This window comes from Carassius auratus, chromosome 8, assembly GCF_003368295.1.
Source record: "Carassius auratus strain Wakin chromosome 8, ASM336829v1, whole genome shotgun sequence".
Taxonomy (NCBI): Eukaryota; Metazoa; Chordata; class Actinopteri; order Cypriniformes; family Cyprinidae; genus Carassius; species Carassius auratus.
In genome coordinates, this window is record NC_039250.1 from 8187941 (window position 1) to 8204127 (window position 16187).

General features: G+C 36.4%; 1 protein-coding gene across 4 annotated transcripts in view; it reads right to left on the bottom strand.

Moving 5' to 3' along the window:
* The window catches only part of phf19 (PHD finger protein 19), a 33851-nt gene extending 20279 nt beyond the window's left edge, over window positions 1-13572 (bottom strand). The window contains exons 1-9 of one of the 4 annotated variants that reach the window (XM_026269497.1): window positions 13304-13572; window positions 10396-10601; window positions 8994-9075; window positions 8711-8806; window positions 5424-5518; window positions 5190-5338; window positions 3799-3894; window positions 2311-2379; window positions 1655-1775 (exon numbers count right to left, since the gene is read on the bottom strand). In XM_026269497.1, coding sequence (XP_026125282.1) covers window positions 1655-1775; window positions 2311-2379; window positions 3799-3894; window positions 5190-5338; window positions 5424-5518; window positions 8711-8806; window positions 8994-9075; window positions 10396-10601; window positions 13304-13406 — 1017 coding nt within the window. In that variant the 5' untranslated portion in view covers window positions 13407-13572. Of the gene's footprint in view, window positions 1-1654; window positions 1776-2310; window positions 2380-3798; window positions 3895-5189; window positions 5339-5423; window positions 5519-8710; window positions 8807-8993; window positions 9076-10395; window positions 10602-12599; window positions 13280-13303 lie in introns of those variants that run through there. The other 3 variants (XM_026269496.1, XM_026269498.1, XM_026269499.1) reach the window with 3 other exon arrangements.
* Window positions 13573-16187: the final 2615 nt, after the last annotated feature.

Here is a 16187-nt window from a genome sequence, read left to right on the forward strand (position 1 = left end):
TCTGGTTTCCAGGACGTTTCTAGAGTGTTCTGGGTGTTGATTTGCTGTTGCTAGTGTGTTCTATTATAGATAATAATTACATACCGTATAACAGCATATCGTTTTACTTTATTTTAACTATGACTATGTTAAGATTCATTTTAATATGCCAATAGAAATACTGCAGACTTTCTCTGGGTCTTATAACTTTATTAAAATTAAGTAAAACAAAGCAATAAATGTTTACTTTCAAGAGCTGTCAAGCATTTGTGAGAGCGAGTTTAAAGCTTGCAGGTTTCCATATGTTCGCCCGCCCGCAGCGTCTTCCTGGATTTCTAACGGCTCGATTCTTTCAAGTGTGCACTCGATGCATCCTCAATATCAAGAACACATCCGGGCACTTCCGGATGTGTTGCGTTCTTGAGAATTGGAATTGAACTTCGACGATTAATGATGACGAATATTGTGAACACAAGGATGCAAGATCGCTAGAGAACGCATATTGAGAAACAGCTATCATATATATGTAGACGCCTCATTAGTTTCTCTGGGATGTAAGCCATCTGCCATTTTTCGAACGAACCTTTGAGCACGTTGACTGTGTGCGTCTACAACAGCAAGTTATACGCTTGTATATCTTTAAATACTCATTGAAAATTATGGTGAATGACGTCAAGTTGACCGTTCCGAAATGCGAAAAGACATGTCAACATATCTGAAGCAGTTAGATCGGGAATCTATAGATATCTATGGTTGCTATGAGGTTCCTAGCACCTTGTTAGAGTGTTATTGTTGTTGCTATGCAGTTGCTAGTGTGTTCCGGGTGTAGCCATGTTGTTGATAGGGTGTTCAGAATGGTTACTAGTAGGGCTGCACAATATTGGGAAAAATTTACATTGCGATATTTTATTTTTCTGCGATATATATTGCGATATGAAATAAAAAAAATATTCTTACAAACAAAAATGGGGTGAGCAAACTTACATTCTCATTTTAAATGATTTAAACATCGACACCATCGTTTCAATTGATTAATATGCGCGAGGGAGAGAGAGCAAGACAGCGTTCGTGTTGTTTGAAGACATTGAGCGTGCGGCCGGAGCTCGCTTTGCGCGCGCGCGCTCTCTCTCAGGCCGGTGACAGGTGCAATATAAATAGGCGTCGGGTCTATTCCTAGCATGCACGTGTTTTCTGCGCGGCTTGAGCCGCACCTGAGACGCGCGTCTCATGCTGGTAGTCTGCAAGCTCTAACCTCTTAACATGGGAGCCGAATTAAAAACGGACACGCCACGCAGCTGAGAAGCTTGCGCCACGCATCTAGTGTCGCCGGCCGCGCGCTCGCGCTCTCTCTCTCTCGCGCGCTCGCGCTCTTTGGCCCATACAGTTAATGAATAACGGATCAACTACGACAGCCTACATCGCACATCCTGCGATGTGACTATCGTGGATTTGTACATTGCGATATCGATGCTTAAACAACACATCGTGCAGCCCTAGTTACTAGGGTGACACTAGGGTGATCTCTCTAGGTAGTTGTTTATTGACTAAACGTCCACCCAAAGCCCATCCAAAAATGACACTTTATTGTTGCAATTACACACTTTCCCTTGAACGTATTTCTAAAAAGAATGAATAATGTGAATATTAAACAACAGGAAAAGCTTGATCATATCACCTTGCCCATCTGGAAATGGTCCCAGTTTGTGCTGATGAAGGCCAGGATCTCCTCTAGTTCAAAGTATTTCTTTTTACTTTGGACTCCCAGGTTGTACAGGGCAAGATGGACTACATCCACCCTGCAAATGAAAAATAATTGGACTGAAAACCAGAAAATCTCACGTAAAATTCTAGAGACTAAAAAAGAAATGCTCTTAAAAATGCACCAAAATCTGCATGAACTGTCACATGGTGAACGTTAAACAGAGTGCCATTCCGTTCACAAGGCAAGGTCCATTTTAACACACCAGACTTTTTAAGAAGGATAAAGCTTAAATCTGAACTGAGACTGGCTTCATACCTAAATATCCAACACATCCAGCTCACTGTATTTCAAGAGTAATCCCCTGCTATCACAAGAAATCCTCTCAGCACCAAATCTTCCTTTCAAATGGCTATTTCTCATTTGGGACAAAAAGCAAGAATCAATGTCCAGACAAACTATACTCTAAAAAAACCTGCAATGCCCCCTCTATACTTTTTGAAATAGAGAGAAAACGCTCTGGTTCGAGAGCACCGTCCAGCATCAATCACATCCGACACTTTGACTATATAATTCTGACACGGATATGGGTGCAATCACTTGCGAGGGGGAAAAGAAGAGCTGCCATTTACCATCTGAGAGCCAGCCGCTTGATGTATTCCGCTCCTTTATTGCACACCGCACAAATGAACAAGTAAAACCTATGAGAGAAAAGACATAAAATGGAGGCATTTAAATTACACACCTTGGAGAAGTACAAACGGCGCTGCAGCTGCAGAAAGATTGTGCTTGACAGTGTCATTATGATCTTTTAAAAATCCCCTAATGCATGTAATCTCGCCTGTGTGCGACGCCGCATTAAGTTTGTCGCAATATTCACTAATCATTACTGCTGAGATGTTGCAAATAGAATTTCACTTTGGTTATTGCGTTCATTGATCTTTCCGAAAAGCAATGGCTTATATTTCATTATAAAACAGATAGCGCCGACCCTAAAATCTGATTGGACCATTTCGGTGTTCGAAGCAACCGAAGAGTAATTTTCAGCGACAGGCAATTTGTCTGTACACACTGAATGTGAAACGGCGGCCCGACACATTCACAGCCAATCAGGGGACATCTGATTTTAACAGTTATGTGCAGTTGGATTTTAGACCAATGAGATTTAATGATCTAATTTAATTAAACCACGTGATCAGAAAATCGTGTGTAGCTGGTTCAATTAAAATTATTTACATGAGAGATTGTTTTTCTTTAAGAATTGTTAACTTTTATTATTTAAATAATTCAAATATTGAACATATATTCTAAATATTGAATATATTTTAAATATTTAATATAATTTAACTTAATTGTTTTTTTTTCACTCAAAATTGTTTGCTTTAAGAATAGTTAACTTTTAGTTTCAATAGTAATTCAAATATTGAACATATTTAAAATATATAGTATATTCCAAATATTATATTTTAAATATGTAATCGTTGTTTATTTATATTATTTAAATAATAATAATTTAAATATTTAATATAATTTAACTCCTCAATATATATTGATTATTTTATGTTTTTTAAAAATAATAACTTGCATTTTTTATATATTTTAAATATATAATATAATCCAAATATTAGATATAATTTAAATATTTAATTCTTGTTTATTTTGATTATTTACATATTTAATATAATTGAAATATATAATATATTCCAAATATTTATTAAATGTTAAATATTTAATCATTGTTTATTTTTACATAATAATGATAATTTCAATATTTATTATTTTCGGAATATTTAATATAATTTAACTCTTTAACAATATATTGATATTGTTTTGTTTCATCATATTACTGTTGTTGGCATTTTATAAAACCAATATGCCACTTAAGATTGGGCATTAAAGTAATTTTAGGTGCTCTACTTTCAGGTTGTGCCTAAAAATTCCTCTCAGCCATGACAGAATCCCTTTAATTATATTTAAAGCAACGTCATAGGACCCCCTTAATAATATAAAGCCAATTGCTTTTCAGGGAAGTTCACCTGATGAGAAATCCATAGTAAAGGATGGCAGACTATTGATGCAAAGATGCAAGTTCGTTCGTTGTAGCTCTGTACAGTACATACCTATCTCCAAACATCATGGACTCCTGTAGGCACTGCGTGCACGCCTCATGAAACCACTGCTCACAGCGAAAGCACTGCAGCATTTTCAGATACCACCTGATGGGGAAAATCAGAGAATAAGAAATGAACCGTCGAATGTTTCTAGCAGATACAAAGCACAAAGACCTAAACGGACCAATCACATTTCAGTATGAAAAAAAAAACAAGCAAAACTGGTGGTGTGATGGAGTGATACTCAAACTTTTTTCTTTCCATTTGGATGGTGTGTGTGTAGAACAGCAACAATAGCAAAGCCATTAGCGCAGCATTACCAAGATGTTTCGAGAAGCTTTATGTCTAATAGGGATAATAAAAATAGCACCAATGCTATTTTTAAAGACAAAGCGCGGTAGTAATATTTTGTTTTTAATACTCACCAATACAACACTTGTGTTTTTAGCATGATATAATAAAAAAAAGGGTGGGTGATATAAGGGTAGCATCTTTAATATTTTTATGAACTGAATGATAAAATCAAAAATAGATAACTATAGCTACAAAATACAAAATTTCCTTTCATTTTCAGTAAAATAATTTACTGAAGAGAGGAATCATATCAGCAAATGTTAGTAAAAACTTATATAACAAATAACATTGTGTTATTTTATTATTATTTTGATATTATTATTTAGTTTTTTTAGATTTTTTTTTAGTAATTGCACTTATTTCTACGTTTTTTTTTTAAGCTTAAGCTTTTCGTCTTTCATTTCTATTTTATTTTTTTCACCCTTACTTTTCATTATTTGGATAAAATGGTTTGAATTAATTTAACTGTTTAGTAGTTTGCAGTAAAACACTGTTCTGGTAATTGTTATTAAATGTATTGTCATTGTAAGTAAAACAATAAAATATACAGATTACTGTACGTTTAACTTTATGACATCTATTCAGTGTCACAGCAGAGTCAGTTTCTTTAATAATAATCCGATGACGACTGTTCTACCGAAGCAGTGTAGAGACAAATCCATGTTTTTATTTTTAACAATTTTTAACAATCTTGTGACAGTCCCTGTTCTGTCATTGGTTGTGTACCATACAATTTGTTTCGATCAAAATGATTGCGCTGAGTGAGCAGATAGCAAGCGAGCACACGAGGCACTGCTCCTCACTGCTTTTACTTCACTGAAACACACAAACAAACCACTTCACTACAATTAATCAAACATCCCAATGCTAGCAAACAATGTGACAGATGTTATGGCCGACACATTACAGTTTTGCTTTGCTGTGCGTACACTACACTGAATCAGTTTTTAGTACAGAGGCCAAATACCTTGACCTCTAACAGGAAAAGAAATCAAGTTGGAAAGAGCACAAAAAGAAAGCAAAGAGAAGAGACGAGGCAGACTCACTCTCCGGGTCCTCCGCAGTAGCAGTAGCACTGCTGATGGTTCGTACGATGCAAAGAGTCCCACTCCAGCTCCTCTGGATTATAGGGCAGCACCTGCTTCATGTTCAGCAGCGCTTTGGAGATTGACCCCTTTTTCAGAGCTCCCCCTTTCTGCCACAATAAAGAAACACACGTCAGCAACACGGCCTCCCTGATCCCCATTCATTCATATAAAACGTGTATATGAAGGACTTACTCTCACAGCTAAAGCAAAAATGCACTTCCTGCAGAACCACGGAGGAAAGTCAGGTGAGATCTCCACTGGGGGCAAGTGGCAGAGCTGGTGATAGCCTGAAGATGCAAGGCAAGCATGTGGAAGGATGGAGGACAAATATTAGCACAAAAAAAGCAGATCGACTCAGACTCAATCAGATGTGTAAATATGAACAGCAGAGCTGAAGTCGACACTAATCCTTGAGACTTCAGAGAGCCACTTCTGCGTCCCCAGCGAGTCATTACTAGTGCAGTCTTACCAAACCCCCTTAAAGTCATCAAAGACACCCAGAATAGTTCTCTCTATTTGCTTTGTAGATGCCGTGGCATTTATAATGCAAATTGTACCACATTTTCCACTCCAGTCTTTTAAAATACATTATCACAAGTACATGTTAATCAGTTTTATCCACAGGCAGAAGAGTTCCCCAGCCATTGCATCATTCAAAAAGTCATAGCAACTTTTATATTACTAGATTTCCACATTTACTGAAGAAATTGCGAGTGCTGCAGAGCTGTAACCACCACAGATGTTGAATAATCAGATATCCCCCACAATATTTGATAATCTTGATGCTGCTTTGCTCTACTCTGTTTATTGTTAGACTACAATTACAGTAGGATTGGCTAGACGATGCCGTGGTCCATTGTCGATGGCTGACAGACGCAATCGCAATCTTCTGCATCCCAGTTCTGTGTTCTACAGAAACCATAAAAGGAATAAATAGCCTACGAGATGGGAGGATAATAATCTAAAAATATATATTTTTTTGTAATTATATCATTGGGTAAGTTTAGGCGACTGTATATACATTTCGAGAATCAGGTAGACGCTAATGAAACTGCTTTCGACTGCGCGCTCTCATTTTACTTTCACGTTCACTTTCGAGTTTTGCCATCACAAGGACTCTATACTATGTGATGTACCAATTTAAAAAAAAGTTGGCATTTGTATCGTAATGCATCGTTTCTAACAAATCTGCATCTGTAAAAAAATATATATTTATATATATATATATATATATATATATATATAATTATTAGTAGATGTGATATACTTTTATTATTTGTTATTTCGTGACCAATATTTTATATGTAGAATGATTTCTCCTCTCTAAACTATTTCTCAAGCTGTTCTCTCACAACACTGCCGCTATGTGAATATGACGCATCACAACACTACAGAGAACAGGGAATTAGAAGTCAGAAGTCACTGATGATAATTTATGATTCGCTTTCTGTCTGAACAAAAGAAATATGCACAAACTATTTGTACCATATTAAATTGCAAAGCATCGTATTTTTGTCCATTGCATCAAATTGCATTGAATCATACTGTGTTGAACTTTAATCGAATCAAAATCAGATCGCCCTGCATAATACGGGTGAATCGTATGGTATCGTATCGGCACCTGATTCATATGTTATATTTAATGTATCGTATCTTTGGCTACGCATTGAGATGCATATCGCATTGGCCTCACTTATGACCACCTAATGCAAACTACTCTTTTATGTAAAATTTTGTCATTAAAAAAAAAAATAATAATATATATATATATATATATATATATATATATATATATATATATATATATATATATATATATATAGCATCATTTTGTTTATTCATGTAGTGTAATTTGTAATATAATGTGATAAAATTACAGATTTCAGCATATAAGGCACAAGGTTAAAGAGACAATTTACTGCTGACAACATGGTGTTTTAATAAAAATTGGCTGTTTATGTAACATAAATGCAATTTTGTGTAAATCCCTGCTATATGACTAGAGAAAACAGAGAAAGAGGGCTGTGGCAAAATGTTAGGAAAATATCAGCCCCTTTAATGCACTGGGCTCAATCAGACTATTTGCAAGAGGGGATACAAGAATGTGCAACAAAATGATATGGTAGCCTTTTGCCAAAAAAGAAATGTGAATATATTGGTGCAGGTAACATGGAAAAGTTCATTCTTTGAAAAAAAAATTCAAATTTTTGATTTTGCTAATATTTTTTCTGAAGAAAGATATACATGTTTAGTGATGAAAACCAAAATATTAAATGTCATGGATGAATATTTACTGAATTATCTGCTTTTTTGTAAAGGGGGGGGTCAAAATGGCAAGATTCAGAGCCAAATTACAGGGGGTTAAAATGACTTCTAAAAGATGGCAGTATCATAATGTTACTTTAATACAGAGATTAATAGGCCTGTTAGTAAAATCTGTTAACTTTAGCAATCTTTTTTGCATTACAGTATGTGCCAATGGTGACCGACCGTTCAAAAACCCTCAATTTTTTTTCTCCAAAGTTAGCACGCCAGTTTTCATATACAAGTATTAAAGATATATTAATGTACATTTAGATTTGGGGTCTTAACAAAGTTTTCTTTTGGTATCTTAATTTTTAAGGCCCTATATGGTCTGGTTCTAGAGATAATCAGGCGAAAATGTCCATTTTGACCCCACTCTACAAAATAGTAGATAACTCAGGAAATATTCATCCATGACATTTAATATTTTGACTTTCATCACTAAACATGTTTATCTTCTTTCAGAAAAAAATATTAGCAAAATCAAAAATCAGAGCCAGGAACCTCTGGTTGAGTTGACACAGAAAGACCCTAATACACATTGTTCATTTACTTATACATTGTAACAGTACAACGCTGGTTGAGGATCCATGAACTTACCCTTTAAGAATGAATGTGTGCTTAGTTGAATTATTTTAATGAATGTGATTATCTCGCTTTCCTTAAAGCTTTTTTGCAAATATCTCTTTTTTGCAAATAGTTCAAATGCATTAATTTACAATCAAATGGAAAAATGAAAATCCGTTAGGTCCTCCCAAAGACATGGTTATGGGTTTGGTCACCACCACAATTTTAGGCTGCCAGGATGTGACTAAACAGTTGCTCTGATGCTTTGGGTGTATCCTGGGTGGCTGACACCAACAGAAAACCATCAGCCATGCCACCCAAACCCACATAAAATAGAAATAATTAATATTATTATTGGTCCAGATGTACTGTAATACATTCATTTACCACAGCAAATAACAAATAAATTGTTACTTTTATTAATAATACATTTTAAATTCTTGGACATTTGCAACCATCACTACTGAGTTACTGAGTCAATAGATTCTCAAAATGAATCACTACTTTCTCCAAGCAAAACCAAGCTGTTTTACTGTGATAGATCCAGGTTTGGTGAGGTACATGATGAGCAAGGATACAGGCGGCGACCATGTCTGCCTCAGACTCACCTATTCCACACTTCCCGCAGATAAGAATTTCATTACCAGGAACTAGAGACATGTCAGAACACACTGAGCATTTGGGTTCTTCCCCAGGGACACCAGCTGTGCAAGAGAGCGAGAGAATAAAGCTTCCGTTACCTCGTCACAAAGCAGTAATACCACACTGTCTCACACACACACATCTCACAGGACACACTGACATATCAAACTAAATTTCTAGTTTGCTGATGAATTATTGCTGCTACTTTTGAAATTAAAAATCCCACTCATCTTCCACTCAACCTCTTACCATGCTGTATGTCTTTCCAAAGCACCCAGAACTTAGAGTTGTCTTCAAACGTCACAAAGCAACTCTGTTTTGAGGTGCTCACCTATAGGGAAATGGAATAAGGAATGTATGTATTGTGAAACGCAAACATAAAATTCTAAATAACATCAATATATATTTGCAAAATAAATTATTCATGATTATAGAGCATGCAATCAAGTCATGAACATCTCTTGTATGTTTTCTCCTGGGACCTAGTGATTCATTTTTGTCCTCTGTAGGGAAAATAGATTTTTGGCAATTTCAAATGGCACAGTTTGATATATCTGGTATATCTTAAAGTGGACATCCTGGGTTTCAAAGCACAGTATGATTTTCTTTTGTAAGAAAGATATCTCCTTATTTTAACAAGGTCCTTTGATAAGTACATCATGTCTGTTCACTTTGAGCAGGGTAAAAATGAACAATATTTTTTCCACCTTTACACAAATTATGAAATAAATCAGAAAGAAAATATTATTTACAAAAATACTGTTAATAACAGTTTAGAGGCTATGTGCCAAATATGATTCATCTATATTAAATAAATACATTTAAAAAGTTTGATTACTCATCAAAACAGATTTGGAGAAATTTAGCTTCATGACATTTGCTCATCCACTACAGTGAATGGGTACCATCAGAATGACAGTCCAAACAGCTAATTAAAAGAAATCCCAATAATCTACTCCATTGTGATTTAAACGACTCCAGTCCATCGGTAATGTTTTGTGAAGAGGAAAGCTCTTCACAAAAAACAAATCCATCATTAAGGTGTTTTAAGGCGTCAAAATCTATAATAATATTTTCTCCAGTGAAAATGACCATTCCCTCTTATCCTATCACATCAAAATCAAGCAAAACATTTGTTTAGAACTGTTTTCCTTTGTAAACAGTGTTTGATCTGTGCATATTCCTCTCCTTATTCAGACGACACCACTGTTTTCCTGGAGGAAGCAATATTATGGATGGAGGAATTGTATTTTAGCCAGAAGCAACAGTTTGAAGTTTAAATGTCTTAATGATGGATTTGTTTATTACAGACACCCGTTATTTGAAGGACTCAAGTCATGAGGATTTCTATCTGGATTCTTGTGATGTTTTTATCAGATGTTTGGACTCTCATTCTGACGGCACCCATTCACTGCAGAGGATTCATTGGTGAGCAAATTATATAATGCTCTGAATCTGTTCGGATGAAGAAACAAATCGTTGTCTTGAATTTTTGGGTAAACTATACTTTTAATTCTCCAAGCACTATAACAACTTAATTCCAATGCTTCATGTTGCCATGTCCCAGGAGGATATACAGTGTGTGTAGTAAAACAGATGTTCTGTGCGTCAGTTCAAGAGTATATAAACCTCTATAGTATCAGTAACTCACTCTCTGTATCTTGCCCAGGTAGTAAAGGCCATCAGACCAGCGACACAGCACGTACTGGCCCACGGTCAAGTTGGTCTCCTGGTCGCTGAAGGTTTTCTCTCTCTTGGGAAGCAAGTGTTTGGCTTCTAGAGGTTCCGACCCAACTGTCAGATATCCGTCCCGACAGGCCGATTCCAACATTCTGACAATAGACACAACTACACTTCCTGAAAGTAAAGTAGGAACAAACAAATCAAACATAATATGCAGATTACACCAAATGTATCACATGTGAAAATTCCCAGTGGAATTAATTGTATTTTTTATCTCATATAAAAACACCCTTTTGGAATTTATAGGTGGTTTTCTATGTAAAAATGAATTACAGTAAATACAAAAACTTTAGGGACCACATATCTCTATTTAAAAACTCCCATATAAAAACCAAGGTAAAGATTGACATAATAAAGGGATTGCTCACTGGTCAGTACAGTTGCATATATAAATAAACACACACAAAAAAAGTCTTCTAGTTGTTTTACAATCTAAATTAATCCAAAACATATTCGGAAAAAAAGGTTTTTAGGATTTATATGTGCAATTAATCAATAAGCATAAATGCAGAGCACCATCAATCTAAAGGCATGGCTCATTTAGCTTAATTATTTAGGGCTTTAAAATATGAAAGTCTTCAAGTTCCAAAAAATGATTGGAATCAACACAAAGGATAGTTGCAGTTGTGTCAATACATTAATAAGTTTATCCCAAGACTTTTATTGTCTTTATTATCAGTGAGCTGCGTCTCGGACCGATGACGTCACTTCCAGGGAGGCATGTTGTACACGCCCCCGTCCCTGGACTCCACCCCCACGTCAAAACAGTGCCACAAAGAGAGACGTGCAAAGGGAAAACGGTATCGCAAGCTCAAACTAGACTGACATGCAAAATAAAATCAGCGTTGCAGATAAATTAATAGATATGACCATGGAGAATATGTATTGCAAAATCATTGCTTTCGCGCTGTTTCATTTATGTTTTGCAATTCTTAATTTTTGTTTGCAAAAAGCAAATTTATTTTCCTCAATACTTTAATTTTCTTTTGCAAATCTTAATTTTTTTTGCGTATATATATAAGGCGTTATTTTGACTCCATACACGCCCCCTTTAATGAACGATTCATTGTTTCGAGTCTGCATGAGACTCAAAGCAGTACTGAAAGAAAACCTCTTAAAATAAGAAGGACATTTTAGAATACATGTTAGACCACAACACAGCTAGGGTAGCTTTTAAAAAAAATATTCAGCCTATCACGGCTTCCTTCTGGAGCATCATAACAGATTTTATCGACATAAATTTAGAAATAAAGGACAATAAATGATTCAGTGTTGGAGTGTTGGTTGAACTGAGTGATTCAATGACTCGAAACTTGTCACCACCTAATTGCGTAACGATTAATCTCAGTGAGTCAATGTGAACAAAATCTTTTAGGCGAACAGATTCAAATCTTTGAGTTGAATTAACATTAGTCTCAGCCTCAGACGTCACACCCACGGACCGTTGGCTGAACGTTTGATGCATATGGCACACAAAAGTCGAAACGCTTCAGGAGTGTCGAAGTCGTCAACGGATTCGTTAAATTCTACAGGATTTCCGTGAGACGTGTGTGTCGCGTTCTTTAACATTCCGTTATGTGACAATTACAAATGTGACGAGTGCTTATCAGAATCAACTAAATGCTGGATTTTCAAAAGTATGTGAAATATGTTCGAGACATAGAATCTTTAAATTATGTCCGAGAGTTTAACACACCATTCTGTTATTGTGGCGACATTTCCATGCCTCGAAATGTGACAATGAGTGAAACGGACTGTGATTGGCTGTTTGACATGTCGGTCAAACGCCCTCATGGGCGGGCCTTGGCCAATCAAAGCTGCCATAAATTCCAGACCCACAGTGGCTACACAAGAATAAATTAACATACAAACAATCCATGACTGTACGTAAAAATCTGGCTATTATAAAAATATGAGAGTCTAACAAATTAATTTATAAAAAGCTGTACAAATACTGCAACACATATTAACGTTTTCAGCTAAAAATTATTTTCTTAATTATGTAAAAATTATGAGATTAATTATTAGTCGTTATTTATCTATTAATTCCAAGAAGTTTATAGGCAAACAAAGTTCTTCCTATCCATAAACCCCTTGCTGGGAATGACTTACAGTGATCCAGGTAAGCAAGTATGTACTCTATGTGCATGATGGTTTTGACAACCCCGCAGGAATTCTGTAGAACTGCAAATAGATTCGTCCAACCACAACAGTGCGCATGGGGAATATTGCCTGACTCAATCTCAACCCTGATGAGTTAAAAAGAGAGCTGAGAAACAGAGCTGGTTGACTCATCATCAGGATGTGAACTTCAGACTTTTACTGATCTCGGCCAGTTTTCTTCTGCCACCATGCACCAGACCCCTTTCACAGATAACTAAATGAATCGAACCCAACGGCCGAGAATCAAACGATTTTCAACAGTAACGTTACTCTTATTAACTATAAGAATAAAATGCGCGTTCTTTATCTCCGCGTGACAGAAAACTATTGCATCTGACTGTAAAAGTACGCGCGCATGCATGCATGCATGAAAAAGCACTTAACGTAACAGCCACGTCCACTTCTCAAGAGTCTATCAATTCAGTTGCTTATATAAATAAATCATAGCCTCTACGAATATATACACGGACTCCCTCCCCATTTGAAGACATGCATCATCATCAGGGCATGCTGGAAAACTTGCGCACTACCAAAACTTCTCTCAGGGACTCAGACAAGTTGTCACACTAATAACACATGCTCAGAACACACTATTACTCTTTCATATGCATGATTAAGTTCGCCAGATCAGTGCAGCTGTGAGTGTTACTCACTATAATGCTGCAGAGATAAATACCGCTTTGATTTCTCTCCAATCCCGCGGGTAAAACGCGCCAAAAGTGCAGCTATTCTTCCAATGGCAGCCCCAAATCCCATTTGCGGAGGTATAAGAGTTTCTGGTGTTTTTACAGCTCAAGCGGCGCAGGAACGCAGTCAGTGAACGTCGCCATTTTTTCACCTTTTCCCGCGAATCATTTACGTTTTGCTTATGTAATTAACATAACCCGATCATCATCATCATCCGCGTACAGGAAGTACAGCAGCAGCGCGCTGGGAGGAGGGGCTACAGGAGCACTGCTCCAATGACAACAAGACACTCAATGCAACTGACAATATACACCAGATTTATCCATATAGATAGAGAGATAGAAATTATACAGTCGAGATATTATTAGATTTTCATATAGATTATAGATTATGCCTGTTATATCCAATTCACTGTAGAACTCTAAGTAGATAGATAGATAGATAGATAGATAGATAGATAGATAGATAGATAGATAGATAGATAGATAGATAGATAGATAGATAGATAGATAGATAGATAGATAGACATTACTGATACTTTGAGCATGATATGATGTGTAAAATAAAAGTGTAATGGTTTTGATGAATGAGATATGTGAGCTGTCAGCATATGTTTTCAGCTTCAGTGAAGGTTTGCAGTGCAGATACATTTTTTACACATAACAGCTCATACTTGCTGGCATAACATTAATATTCTTAGATTTCTGTGAAATGTGGACATTGCGATTCAGGCAGACATCACAAGGTCACGGAAAGCTGACTAAATGAAATGTTTTATGTCACAGAACAAAACTAGCCATACTCAGGGGCTATGAATACCACATGACTAAGTGTATTTAGTTATTTGATGCAGTGATGATTTGTACATATTGTACAACGTGACCTTTTCAAATGTGAGAAACCACCTGTTATTTTCTTGTCTTTCAATCTGCTTTAAGATTTTTTGATACTGTGAACATTTGATTGTGTTTAAGACAGGAGGGGAGAAAAAAAAACTAAAACTAAAAGTAAAAAAAAAAAGTCAGGAGGGGAAAGTAGCTGGAGTTTTTCTCTAAAAACTGCTAGCTGAACAGGGCTGATTTTTTTGTGTGTGTGTGTGTGTTAACAGGAAGGTAACGTGTTGTGGAACGCAAGGGAGAAAAAACATTGCCACAGCTATAAATTTAAACTTTTTATGAATACATTAATCTGCATGCATGTGTTCGTTCAGCAAAATTTCCATTGTTTATTTAAAAGGAAATAACATTTCATATGCAAAAATTGTGGTTGGCATCGGATGTTCTGTGAAAAAAATTATGAATCTTTATAGCAAAAATACATATTTAAAAAATGTAAAAATAAAAATTCCTGAGCCCACTTGCCCTTAGGGGTGTAACGGTTCACAAAATTCACGGTTCGGTTCGATACGATACACTGATGTCACGGTTCGGTTCGGTTCGGTTCGATACGTTTTAGATACAGCAAAATGTAAAAACATCTCAACTTTTCAGAATGCCGCAAGCGCACCGCGGGTCATGTGACAAGAACCAACCAATCAGCTTCATCCTTTCCCGTAACAACGTTGAGAGCTCAGCCAAGATGAAGGAACAGCTGATCATAGTTGTATATGGATTGCAATTTTGAAATAAATTCAGTAGCAGAGCTACTGCAAGCGATTTTTAGAGCTGCAAATCCATTTATCCTTCGCTGAAATTTCCGCGTCTCATGGAGAGAGCACGTCATTGTTGCTTAGCAAAGACAGACGCCTCAGGAGAAAGACGCGCTTAGCGTTTTCCATGCGTTTTTAGGCACGATATGTGAACGGCCCCTAAGGCGCTCGCTCACTCAGCACGCGCTGAAGGCTCGTTGCAAAATGTCGAATGCATTTAACAGACCAGAAATATAAGATCCTAAAATAACCAACAGGTCTGGTGTTTGGGTTGGATTCCCTGTAAGCTATAGTGTCTAAATGCTGCAGGGATAGTTTGCTGCGTGCATGTTTCTCCTTTTTTTCGTCTTTTCCCAGATAGTACTGACGCATATATCCCAGATATTCCCGCTGTTTTTTTTTTTTTTTTTTTTTTTGTAATCCCGCTGGTGTACCCTGTCATGTTGCAGATGCGACATACCGTTGTTTTTTTATCCACCACTCTCTTGCCATCACCATTATAGCTTAAAGGGAATCCAAAGTGCACCCAAACACCAGACCTGTTGGTTATTGGAGGATCTTCTCATTTCTAGTCTGTTAAACGCATTGGCTATTTTGCAACGAGCCTTCAGCGTGTACTGAGTGAGCGAGCGCCTGCTGAGTAGCCTAACATAAACATATAAGATGGTGTTTATTTCTTCTTCGGGAGTGTCAGGGGCGTTGCCTGTTACGTCGTTTGGGTTATTGGGCTACCTTGTTGAACGCATATCATTATATTTCTTTCTCTCTCTTTTTTTTTTTTTTCAAATATAATTAATTACTCCAACGAACCGTTCGGTATACATAATGCGTACCGCGTACCGAACCGAAAGCGTCGTACCGAACGGTTCAATACGAATACGCGTATCGTTACACCCCTACTTGCCCTTTTCATGTGCTTATCTGATTCTATATTTTTTAAGGACCTATGTACAAAATAAATTAAATACAGTAATCAGAAATAATGTATATAAGAAACAAATCCTTCAAGGCATTTTCACTTTAAACTGTTGTTTCTGGCCAAAAAAATCCATAATAACACTTCCTGCAGTGATAAAGTCAATTCCTTGTTGTCCTCTCACATCTAAATCCACCAACATATTTGTTTTAAACTGTTTTGGAATGTAAAACTGTTTTGGACTTTTGGATGTTCATATGTTCATAGTTTCTGCCTATAGTGTACA